Here is a 12,698-nt window from a genome sequence, read left to right on the forward strand (position 1 = left end):
CTCTGCCTGTCAAAAAAAAAAAAAAAAAAAAAAAAATTCCAGATTAAAACAGAGAACTCCTTTGTGCAGAATGACTGTAAGTTACATGTTGGCTGTAAATTAAAATAAGAGCTTTGACGTGTGTTTCTTTAAGTACTTGACGCTAGAGCTCTATATGTTGCTATCAAGTTCATGCAATGGAAAACCCCTACCTTCCCATGAAATCAGCAATTCTGCTCACTCTGGGATCAGGTCAGGAGACCTCGGAGAGCTGAAAAGATCCTTCAGCTCTGGGCAGCTTCAAACCAGGGTCTGGGGGGTGCCCCTTCCCTGGATGAGGTGTAGAATTGCAGGTGGCCAGGGAGTGCAGTGGAGGATGGCCCAAGTGCTTGGGCCCTGCACCTCATGGGAGATCAGGATAAGTACCTGGCTCCTGCCATCGGATCAGCGCGGTGTGCCGGTCGCAGCGCGCCAGCCGCGGCGGCCATTGGAGGGTGAACCAACGGCAAAAGGAAGACCTTTCTCTCTGTCTCTCTCTCTCTCACTGTCCACTCTGCCTGTCAAAAAAAAAAAAAAATTAAAAAAAAAAGAAAAAAGAAAAAAAGAATTGCAGCCAGGTTTCAACAATGAAGCCTCCATGTTGCTATTTCACTTGCTGCATGCTTCCTTCTATTGTAACTGTTACATTCAGGGTTTGGTCTGATTTTTTTTTTTTTGGCAAGAAATACAGTTTTTATTCTCCTAATGTAATTTCTCCTTTTGTAGCCTTGCTATCTTCTGTAGCAGAAAAGTTTTTCTAATTACATCAGTTTCTTGAGTTAAATTCAGGATTTTTTTAAAAAAAGATTTATTTATTTATTTGAAAGGTAGAGTTATAGAGAGGCAGAGGCAGAGAGAGAGAGGGTGGGGTCTTTAATCTGCTGGTTTGTTCCCCAAATGGCCGCAATGGCTGGAGCTGGGCTGACCCAAAGCCAGGAGCCAGGAGCTTCTTCCAGGTCTTCCATGCAGGTACAGGAGCCCAAGGACTTGGGCCACCTTCCACTGCTTTCCCAAGGCCATAGCAGAGAGCTGGGCCGGAAATGGAGCAGCCAGTACCCGTATGGGATGCCAGCACTGCAGGTGGCGGCTTTACCCCCTTTGCCACAGCACTGGCTCCCTTATCTTTACTTTTTATGACCAATGTCAGTGAATCTCAAACTCTGCTGTGCACACTGGCCACCTGGAATTACGGGAAAGCAATGTTTCTGATTCAGCGGGGCGAGGCCTGAGCTTCTGGCATTCATAACAAACTGCCTGTGTACGTGGAGGCTGCTGGTCCAGGGACCACACTTGGAGTGGCAAGGTCTACTAGAGACCTGAGGGTTTCCACTCTCCTGGAGCCACTGGCCTTTCCCTCTGTACTTGGTTAGGAAAGTGATGTGCTAAGGAGTTTGGTTCAAGGGACTATCAACGCTTAAACGACTGGAAGAACAGCGCTTCCTGAGACGTTCCCACTGATCCCACTGCTGACTTTCCCATGCCTTTGCAGGCGATCCCTTTCTAGTGCATCCCAACCCGAGGCTGGAGGAAGAGATGCCTGTGCATGGGTCCCCCCACCCCAATTCTTTGCTTGGCCCAGGAGTCACCTCCTCCCCAGCTATGCTCTTACTTGTAGTGGGTGTGTTGGGATGTCCATCTGAGATTATCTGATTTATACGGAGACTCGTTTCCTTTGGGACACATCCTCTATCTTGGGTCCCTTGTGCCGGCCATTTGGTAGTCACTGGAACTGAGAGACCAGGGGTCCAACAGCTCTCAGGAATGGAAGCACCACTGGAATGAACTTCGAAGTAGGTTTCTCAGTCCCAGCCCAGTGTTGGGACCACTGCAGCCCTAGCTTCACTGAAACCAGAGAGAGACCTGGGGGCCAGAGACAGCCAGGGAAGATGGGCCTAGGTCTCTGACCCCCAGATACGGCTTGTTTCCACGTTTCCGCTGTAAGCTGCAATAGGTAACAGATGCTCCCTATGGGGGCTGAGCATCAACATTTCCTACTGGCTCATCACCAAGAAAATGCGTCACCCATATGACATAAGGAAAAGAGAGGCTGAGTTCTTGGACGGGGCTGGCCATTTGACCCGACACCGCCATCGCACAGCTCCTACTACCTTTGGACTTTGGTTTTTTCAAACGTCAAACTCAGGAGCGTCTGAGTTTGAAACTCAGCCCAACCTTTGCAGCCATAAAGGGGCCAGGCCGTCTCAGCGCCGCGGGGCCGTCCGTGCTGGTGAAGTCACTCTTCTTACCTCTGCCCCGTGTCTGGTTTCCCTGGCTGCGCGTCCCGGGGTCCAGGAAAACCACCTCTGATTACGTAAAGGTATCAGGGGCCCCGGGTGGGGGAACACTGGCCCTTTTGTCCCCAGCAGCCTACAGCGTTGAAGAAGGAGCCGCCACAGGGGTGTGGGTGACCCCTGGAAGCGAGGGCGGGCTTCCATCAAACCATCAAACCCCAGGGCTAGGAGCTCCTGGAGGTCGGCCCCCGACAGGCCGGGACCCTCGGGCGCTCCGACTTCCCGCCCGCAGCGGAGCGCGAGGTGGGCGGGCCGGGGGCGGGGCCGGCCGCGCGCCATCCCCTTCCCTCCCCTCCCCTGCCTTCCCCGGCCCCCTCCCCGCGCTCTCCCCTCCCACTTCCCCTTCTCTGCCCGGCCGCGGGCCGGCGCGACCTCCCGGGGCAGGGCCGAGCGGGGAGGAGCCCGCCGCCGCCGCCGCCACCGCGGGGGGAGCGATGCCCCGGCCCCGCCGCGCCCCGAGCCCGCCCCCGGCCGCCCGCGGGCCCACGGGCCGGCGGCGGGAGTGAGCGGGAGCCGGCGGGCGAGGAGGCCGCCGCCCGGCCCGCGATGTCACCATTGTTCAGCTGGGTGGCCAAGGTAGGCGGCGCGGGGCCGGCGCCGGTGACCGGAGCGGGGTTGCCATGCGGAGCCCGCGTCTCGGCAGGCGCGGGGCTGGGAGCCTGGTAACCGTCGGGTCGGGTCGGGTCGGGGCTCGGCGGGCCCGGGCGTTCCTCAGCCTTCTGTGCCCGTGCGGGGCCGCGGGGTGTCGGCGCCCCGGCGCCCTCGGCGCTGGCCCCGGGGGCTTCCGTTGATGTAACCGCCCGGTTTCCCAGGGCAGGCGGGGTCTGCGTACTGAGTTGTGCGTGTGAACTTGGGACTTTTTTTGTATTTCCATAAAGTTGTATTTCCAGGCACGTGAGCGCGCTCAGGATAACTGAGCCGGTTCCGCCGGAGGCACTGGCGCCGGCCGATCGGGCTCGGGGGCGCGGCGGGAGGACGGTGTCCGGCCCGCCCCGGGAGCAGGTGTGCGGGGCTCGGGCGGAGAGAGGCGGTGCGCACCAGGTGGTGGTTCTGCCTCCTCTGGCTGCTCTGTAGAGACGTTCCTGTGAACAGCTGCGGCCTCACCTGCAGCTCCAGTGTTAGGAGCCCCGAGACCCGGAGCGGATAACGGCGGTTCTTAGACAGCTCCCTCCCAGCACTTCCCCAAACACAGCTGCGGGGCAGATGAGACGACTTGCTGGAGAGTCAGGTGGTTTTTGTCCTTACAAAGTAGTTCTGTACGGAATCAGACGGATAGTACTCAGGCTTCCTGGTCTGAAGTTAGGGCTAACGAGCTTCTATAAATAATGCTAAATTTCAAAACTGGTTCACTGCGTTGTCTGGTTATATTTTACTTATTCTGGGTTGAGAATTTGAGTCTACTTTTATTATACTTTTTATACTGAAAGGGCAAAGAGGAGGGGAACTGAGACCCATTAAGTGGTTTTATTCCAAAATCAATAAGGGGTAAAAAAACAAACAAACAAACAAACAAACAAAAAATACTCAGCGCCAGTCCTGTTTTTAAGCTTTAGTTACTCTTCCAGAACATACTTAATGTGATGCCGCTTGCTGCAGGAGTGATGGGGTTGTATGCAGTTGCTACAGGGGAGACGGCGAAAACACCAGACCAAAGTCTTGTGTTTCCACCAGGGCCCTTTATGAGAACAGTCAGCCTTGTCCCAGCGCAATGATTTTGAAAAGTTGATGTAAATGAACTGTCTGCTGAGAGCTTGATTTGCATTCGGAATCGTGTTATTTTAAAATTGTTGAACTCCAGAGCAGCAGAACACTGTGAGATGTTTTTTTGGAGCTACATCTGCATATGCCTGTTAGTGTAAGTTTTAAAACGGAGTTATTGTATGTTTCATTGCTAGGTGGTGCAGCTGTTATAAGTTACTTCCTGAAATTGAATCATTTGTATAGACAGTGCTATTCCGGGAGATATTTTAGAACATGAAAATGTTCTTTGAAAATTCATTTCTTGGGGTTGTCAGTTCTAAAAGGGACTCTCTTTGGGGCCTACTTGGGTGAAAGTGAAGAGACTAGTTGTTAACACCGTATAAACTAGGGAGTCACAAGGCACAGACAGTACACACAATCTGTATAATTGCAGAGTGCATTGATATTTGATTTTAAAATGCTTCTTCAGGAGCACACACACACACACACACACACACACGACACCAGCGCTTGCCTCTGGCAGACACTTGCACATCTAGTTTATCAGCTGACTTCTTTTCCATTTTGACCTTTGCAACTGCAGCTCCTGGTAGGGCCCGGGAAGGGAGTGGGCGTTGGTTGATGCAGATGGATACCTGCCTGTTGAATGTGTAGAGCAAGTTCCTGATGTTCTAATGGAGCTGAAACAGAGAAGGGTTTTATTTTAAAGCGATTGTTAAATAAGATGTGCTTTTTTTTTAAAAAAAAAAAATGGACATGATTTGGAATATTAGGACACGTGTGCGTTGCATTTTAGTTATCAAAGTGCAAGTTCATTAGCCTAGCTGGAACACTTGATTTTTTTTTTTTAAACATCGATTGTTAACAACAAAGAACGTCTCAGTATTTGTGATTTTCATACTGAACCCACAGGTATCCCCCCAAACCTGGCAGTTTTGAGGAGGTCTGTTATTTCTCGATGCCTCTGCATATCTGGAAGTGAGAACAGACAGGACTGCCAAGTAACTTTCAGAATTTATTTGTATTTGTGCCTGCCTGGTATTGCCGGTATTGCGATTTTAAGTGGATTTTAAGTGTATATGTCAGTTTATCAAATACATTGAAAAGTGAAACCTAAAATCTAGCCAGATTTGCTGTTTCCAGTCTAAGTGCACTTTGACAGTTATGCTCTGTGTTCCAGTGCTCATGTGTTTATTCAGCAGCTGTGTGTGTATTAGGTGCTTTCTGTGTACCAGGTAATGGTCATGTGTTGGAAGTTAGTTCCCTTTGCACCATAGATTTATCTTCTAAAAAGTCTGCACACTTAAGATCTGTAAGCCAAATATTTTCAAATGCAATAAAGGATCCTTTTTATTTTTACTTGTTTTTTAAAACTTGATTTGAAAAGCAGATATTCCATCCTGTGGTTCAACTGCTGGGGCTGGGCCAGGCCGAATCTCCCATTTGGGTGCAGGGACCCACGCACTTGCACCAGGAGCATTAACCGTGAGCTGGGTTGGAAGTGTTGCAGCTGGGGCATGAACCAGTGCCCATCGGGCAACCCAAGTGACAGCTGAACTCACTACACCGTGACACCAGTCCCTGGAGACCTTTGTTAAAGCAGATGATTGATCACTTGTATTTTAAGTTAAATTGGGTTTTCGCTATTTTGGCCTCAGTTAAAATGTAGATTCGGGGTGGGCCTTGTGGTGCAGTGGGTTCCTCTTATTCTGTGTCAGAGTGCCTCGGATCAAGTCGTACCTCCACTTCTCATCCAGCTTCCTGCTAATGCACACTCTAGGAGCCAGTGGGTGATGGCTGAAATACTGGGGCCCCTGCCAGCCAGCCACATGAGACCCTGATGAAGTTCCAGGCTTCTGCCTGGTCCATCTGTGGCTGTTGCAGGCATTTGGGGAGTCAACCAGTAGATGGAAGATACCTGTCTATCTGTATCATTACCTTTTAAATAAATAAAGATTAGAAAGCCCAGAGGTTTTAGCCATCATTCATTCTCCAAGTCATGTAACTGTGTTGAACACAGTTGTTTGTGGGGCTGGAGCTGAGGCGTAGCAGGCTAAGCCTCTGCCTATGGCGCTGGCATCCCATACGAGCACTGGTTCTAGTCCTGGCTGCTCCTTTTCCGACCCAGCTGTCTGCTATGGCCTGGGAAATCAGTAAAAAATGGTCCACATGGGGGACCCGGATGAAGCTCCTGGCTTTGGATCGACTGTTGCAGCCATTTGGGAAGTGAACCAGTGGATGCAAGACCTTTCTCTCTGCCTCTCCCTCTCTCTGTCTGTAACTCTACCTCTCAAATAAATAAAATAAAAGTATGGAGCATCACGGTACACCGGCTGCTGTTCGTGGAGCTGAACCTTTACCAGTGAGCAGGCAGACCAAGTTCCTGTCTTTGTGGAGCTGGAACTCTGAACAGGAGAGCCAGCAAAGCAGCCAGCATAGACTGGGTAGTTGCAGACGGTGGTCAGTGCTAGGGAAGAAGGGGCCAAGTGCCTGGGGCAGGGCGGTGGAGAGGTGGCATTTTAGCTGAGTTGGGGAGGCGCGCCTCATGCTCCAGGTGGAGCAGCTGCAGGAAGGCAGGTGTGGCTGCAGCCCACCCCCCCCACCCCCCGCCCCCGAGCTGGGTGGGCCCTGAAGTAGGAGCCAGGCCCATGAGGGCTCTGCACGCACAGCGTGTGCTGGGATGTGCTCTTAGGCACAGTGGAAAGCCATTAGAGTGTGTACGAGAGAAGAGTGATGTGCATTTTGGAAGGAAGCAGAGGGACCACTTAGGAGGCCCTGTGGTTGAGGCAGGGGGTGATGGCGGCAGCTTGCACTTGGGCAATAGGGGCAGAGCTCCAGTGGCGGCTACTTCACTCCTTATCTTCTGAGATGGAACCACCCGGTGGCTTTGCTATCCTCTCTGAAATTGATGTGAATGACCAAGTAGCTAATTGCTTCTTATAAGCAGAGTATAAATGCAACTTGTCCTTCTGCTGCTTCTAACCGTGGCTTTCAGGCTCAATCCTGCCCAGGCTGAGCTTTTGTTTATTTACTTTGGAGGTTTCCTGCAGAGGGAACCAGCCCACCTTGAGTGCCTCTGACCAGTCGGAGCTGCCCTTCCCTCTGCCAGCACACAGCACAGCAGCCTTTCTGTGAGGTGCAACTCTCTACAGCAAGTTATTTACTTAGGCAGCAGTTCTGCTGTCTTGCTTGGAGTCGGTCCCATGTTGGTTTGTCCTTGAGGTGTGTCCTAGGTTAGTGTGCTGGATTATTAAAAAAGTTTGTTTTTTCCTCTAGACTCATGTTACGTTTTTAACGAAGGGTTGTGTATTTGCATTTAAGTGAAATGATTTTTATTTTTTATTTATTGGTAAAACTGAGAGACAGCTTCCATCCACTGGTTCACTCCCCAGATTCCTGCAGTAGCTGGTGCTGAGCCAGGCCCAAGCCCAGAGCTGATCTCTTAATGAGGAAAAAAAAACGAACAAACTCTTTTTGGTTCCCTTAGACAAATTCCCTAAACCGACCTCATCCTGTTATGTGCCTTCCATTTCTATCATAACCCTTGTCCTCCTCCTCTCCTTTGCTGCAGCATCTCTGATGAGTCAGTGATTGATTCATTGGGCGAGTGTACTAAACAGGATGGAGAGCGATGGGCAGGGCAGGGCAGGGTGTGCTTGCAGTCGGGGGTGTGCGAAGGCCTTGAGGCACACTGCAGGAGCCCGAGTCCGAGTCCCAGGCGGTTGGCAAGGCCGGAGGGAGCATCTTCTGTAGGGTAGCGCAGGTGAGACTCCGGACAGCGCGTGCTCGCAGACCTGTGCTGAGGGAGTGGCGTTCCATCCTGGCCCACTCCAGCCGTTGACACGTTCTTGTCGACCAGTCCGTGGTTTACTTTAGGGCTCGCTCTTGGTGTGGTGGGTTCTGTGAGTTTGGATGGATGTGGAGAGACACGTATCCTCCCAGTCTTCCGTGCGCTCTCTGTTCATGCCTCCCTCCCCCTGAGCCCTGGGCAACCACTGATCTGATCCTTTTCCTTTCCTCTAGGTTTGCCAAATGTCGTAGAGTTGGAATCAGACAATATATATCCTTCTCAAACTCAAGTTTCTTTCTTTTTTTTTTTTTTTATTTTTTTTGACAGGCAGAGTGGACAGTGAGAGAGAGAGAGAGACAGAGAGAAAGGTCTTCCTTTGCTGTTGGTTCACCCTCCAATGGCCGCCGCGGCCGGTGCGCTGCGGCCGGCGCACCGCGCTGATCCGATGGCAGGAGCCAGGAGCCAGGTGCTTTTCCTGGTCTCCCATGGGGTGCAGGGCCCAAGCACCTGGGCCATCCTCCACTGCACTCCCTGGCCACAGCAGAGAGCTGGCCTGGAAGAGAGGCAACCGGGACAGAATCTGGCGCCCCAACCGGGACTAGAACCCTGTGTGCCGGCGCTGCTAGGCGGAGGATTAGCCTAGTGAGCCGCGGCGCTGGCCCTCATTTTTTTTTTTTTTTTTTTAAGATTTATTTATTTATCTGAGAGGTAGAGTTACAGACAGAGGGAGAGACAGAAAGATGTTCTTCTGTTGGTTCACTCCCCATAAAGGCTGCAATGGCCAGAGCTGAGCCAATCCAAAGGCAGGAGCCGGGAGCTTCTTCCAGGTCTCCCACACGGGTGCAGGGGCCCAAGGACTTGGGTCTTCTTCCACTGCTTTCCCAAGCCATAGCAGAGAGCTGGATGAGAAGAGGAGCAGCTGGGACTAGAAGCGGCCCATATGGGATACCGGTGCCGCATGGGGAGGCTTAGCCTACTATGCCACAGTGCCGGCCCCAGTTACTTTAATTTTAATATCTTTAATGACATATGTTTTGATTAACTTTTAAAGAGTAGAAATAATAAATTAGTCCTTTTGAATTCTTTTTGATAATACACAGTTGTATTCAGGAACATCTGGCAAAACCTATAGGAAAACAAAACTGTATACTTGTGAATCTAAACTTCGGTATCTGATTTTACCATCCTTAAATTTCTCTTACCTCTGATTGTGTTACTGGAAGACTGCTGAATCGGCACAAAGTATATGATGGAAGAAGTGTTTCTTTCAATTTCATTTACTTGATCCTTTTCCTGCAAGTTATTTTTATATTTGTTGTTTATTGTAACGGGATTAAGCTCACAGGCTCTGTTTACTTACTTTGAACTTGGCCAAGTGAACTTTGCTGAGCCTGTCATCTCAAAAATGGGTCTAATATTTTTATTCTGTGTTTATCTTATTTTTTTAATGGATCCTATTTGAAAATGGAATAGTGTCAGAGTCTTAGGAAATTGTGAAGACCGTGTGCAGACATAAACTGTGCAACGACACGTGGTGGTCGAGTGGGCAGTTAGTTGATGGTTGGCCTCATGAGGTTAGGTGCCGTGGGTACGGAGATGCATAGGGCACAGTTCTCTAAGCAGCTTGCAGTCTAGCGGGGAGAGGGAGACCTGTGGAGGTAATTGAGCTTCTGGGTGACAGTTCCACGTGGAAGTCTGCACAGGGAATCGCTCAGCTGGGGGAGGACCAGAAGGTGAGGTCTGGGAAAAGTCTTTGAAAAAGGGTCCTGGTGGGCCATTCATTGGTTGACTGACAAGAACAGGAAGTGCTCGCGGTAGCTCTCCAGCATGTTTCAGAATTGGTCAGGGTTGCTTTCCAACTCCGTCTGCTTTGTTTTTGAGACTGGTGAAGGCATGTCAATGTAAAGACATATGTATTTACTTCCTTGAAAGGCGGAGAGAGAGAGAGAGAGAGAGAGAGACAGACAGACAGACCGACCATCTGCAGCAGCTGGCTGGCCCAGGCTGAATCCAGGAACCAGGAACTCTATCCGGGTCTCCTACACGAATGGCAGAAACCGAAATCTAAATCTTGGGAACACACCAACTTAAACAAAGTACCTGGACTCCTGGGGATTCTGAATTGAGTGATCTTTCCTTTCATCTTAGCCGTGCGCAGCCAAGGGCCCATACTCACCTACTAGTAATTGTGGCTGGGGTGGTGGGCATTATCTGTAACCAGATGTCATTGTAGATGTCATTCCAAATGCCTCTCAAATAGAGAAATGATAAAAAATTTAAAAAACTCCACATCATATTGTATTAGATTCTAAATCAGGAAATTGACACCCAGCATGGTGAAGCAACCCAGTTCAGATAAGGTCACACAGCTAGTTTATGACAGTTTAAACCCAAGTCATTGGGTTTCTGCATACCTTGTTAATGTTGCCTTGCTGATTTATTTGTGCTTTCTCTTCAACGACTTCACTAAAATCAAAATTACACATGTCTATCAAATAGCATATTGTGGGGTAAGTGGTGTGAGTGATTAAGATGCCACTTGGGACATCTGCATCCATGTCAGAGTGCCTGGGTTTGAGTCCTGGTTCCTGGTCCTGATTCCAGCTTCCTGCTAACGTGTACCCTGGGAGTCAACAGGACATGGTTCAAGTAGTTGAGTCCTGCCACCCATGGGGGACCTGGATTGAGTTCCTGGCTTCAGCCCTGGCTGTTGTGGGCATTTGGGGAGTGGACTGGCAGATGGGAACTCTGTCTCTCTCAAATACATAAAGAAATATTTTTTTAAACAACAGAATAGTTCATTTGATCACTTGAGCGTTTACTTGCAAGCTCCAGGTGCAGGTGCCTGTAGGGAAACGTTCAAGGAGAGGAAGCCTCAGCCCTCAGTTGGGGTGTGTGGAGATCCTTCCACATGTGAAGGGTTGAGGATTGGAAGAGAGTGGACACCGCCAAAGTCCAGGGTGGCCACAGCTCCCTGGCTTGGGCTGCAGTGACCTGGGATTCACTTAGTGTTCCTACTTCCAGGAAGGCCTGTGTGAGCGGGGGTAGGTGTGTAATGCAGCTCCTCTCTTTCGTGAGCGATTGATTTTGCTCAGAAAAGCTACCTGCCGTGGGCTTTCAATGGGAGGGAAAATTGAGTTAGCGTCGGTACAGTCACTGAGGAGGAGACGTGGTTACCTTTTTGAGCACTTAATAATATGCACCAGCCATTGTGTTGGGAATAGCTGGGTTCCATAATTTACTTAATTCTCAGAATTATTGCAGTGGTAGTGGTATTAGTCCCTCCTTCCACATTGTTTTGGAAAGGAATTTGAAGAAACTGAAGTTCAGAGAGGTGAGGTAACTTTTCAAAGCAATATTTTTAAAAAGTTATTTTAAAAAATTGACAAAACTGTATTTACTGTGTATAGTGTGATGTTTTGAGGTGCATGAACTGCACAATGACAGCTAATTAACATATACTTCACATAGTTGCCGTTTTTTTAAGATTTATTTTATTTATTTGAAAGAGTTACAGAGAGGCAGAGGCAGAGAGAGAGAAGTCTTCCATCTGCTGGTTCGCTCCCCAGATGGCTGCAATGACTGGAGCTGAGCCGATCCAAAGCCAGGAGCTTCCTCTGGGTCCCCCACGTGGATGCAGGGGCCCAAACACTTGGGCTATCTTCCACTGCTTTCCCAGGCCATAGCAGAGAGCTGGATCGAAGAAGAGCAGCTGGGACACAAATGGGCACCCATTTGGGATGCCAGTGCTGTGCTGTGGGTGGAGGCTTTTTTAAAGATTTATTTATTTATTTGAAAGACAGAGTTATAGACAGGCAAAGGCAAAGAGAGGTCTTCTATATCTGCTGATTCACTCCCCCTGTTGGCCACAATGGCCAGAGCTGTGTCAATCTGAAGCCAGGAGCCAGGAGCTTCTTCCAGGTCTCCCACATGGGTTCAGGGACCCAAGGACTTGGGCCATCTTCCACTGCTTTCCCAGGCCATAGCAGAGAGCTGGATCGGAAGTGGAGCAGCCAGGACTCGAACTGGCATCCATATGGGATGCCAGCACTGCAGGTGGCAGCTTTTACCAGCTATGCCACAGCACCGGCCTCAAAGCATTCTTTTAAAAACCATGAACTTCTTGATTGAAGAGATGGGTAAAGAAAAAAAAAAAAACAGGAAAAATCACTGGCAGAAGACTGAATATAGGTCAAAGTTGGAGAGACATTACTGGCAAGTAAATAATAGATCAAAAGGGGTCAGTTTTGAGATGACTGCAAACCTGAGTTTTTGTTTTCTTGTTGAGTAGAGCTGTGGGTTGTGGGTGATACCGTTCTTTTTCTGATAGTCCTTTCAAGGCCTGATGGAACCATGTTGCAGAGTTATTGAGCTTATCTGGAACGTGCTCTCTGTGTTAAGTGTCTGTTCATAATAGGCCATGCAGAGACTACCACCATGGTGGACCTTTCTCCAGCCCATGACAGCACCAGAGAGGAAGTTGAAGGTGTGGATTGGAAGGCTGCGTTTGTGCTGAGTTTGCTGGTTAGCCTTGGATGGGTGACGTGGGGATGGTTATCATTGCTGCTGCCTATCAGCTCTGTTGTTTGAGCATCAAATCAAGATGATGTAATAGATAAAAACTGTCAGGCCCTCTTTAGCCTGTGCTTGTGTGGAATCAACTGGGTATAGCCATGTTTCCAAGAAACTTCTGACCATAGGAAACTTAGACTTTCCTGGTCTTCAACTTGATCTGTAAAATGGGAATATTGTGTTTGGTGATTGCTACAGTCATTCTCAATTCATAATCTGTGCTTCTGTAGTGGCAGGTCAGGCCAAACATCTTAGATTGCCCACCGCTGATAAGGAGGGTATGTTCCCTGACCTCACTGGCCTAGGAAGCCCCTGTCCACCTGTTA

The 12,698-nt window shown here is 49.7% G+C and overlaps 1 protein-coding gene across 4 annotated transcripts in view; it reads left to right on the forward strand.

Annotated features, from left to right (window-relative positions):
• Positions 1-12,698, forward strand: part of TBC1D1 (TBC1 domain family member 1) — a 219,400-nt gene that overhangs the window by 80,170 nt on the left and 126,532 nt on the right. Inside the window, exon 1 of one of the 4 annotated variants that reach the window (XM_070068119.2) lies at positions 2,711-2,885. The exons of the other annotated variants lie outside the window; for them this stretch is intronic. Coding sequence (XP_069924220.2) covers positions 2,856-2,885 — 30 coding nt within the window. The 5' untranslated portion in view covers positions 2,711-2,855. Of the gene's footprint in view, positions 1-2,710; positions 2,886-12,698 lie in introns of those variants that run through there. 4 annotated transcript variants of the gene reach the window in all.

Source organism: Oryctolagus cuniculus, chromosome 2 (genome assembly GCF_051225735.1).
Source record: "Oryctolagus cuniculus isolate XC-2025 breed Fujian yellow rabbit chromosome 2, ASM5122573v1, whole genome shotgun sequence".
In the NCBI taxonomy this organism is placed as follows: Eukaryota; Metazoa; Chordata; class Mammalia; order Lagomorpha; family Leporidae; genus Oryctolagus; species Oryctolagus cuniculus.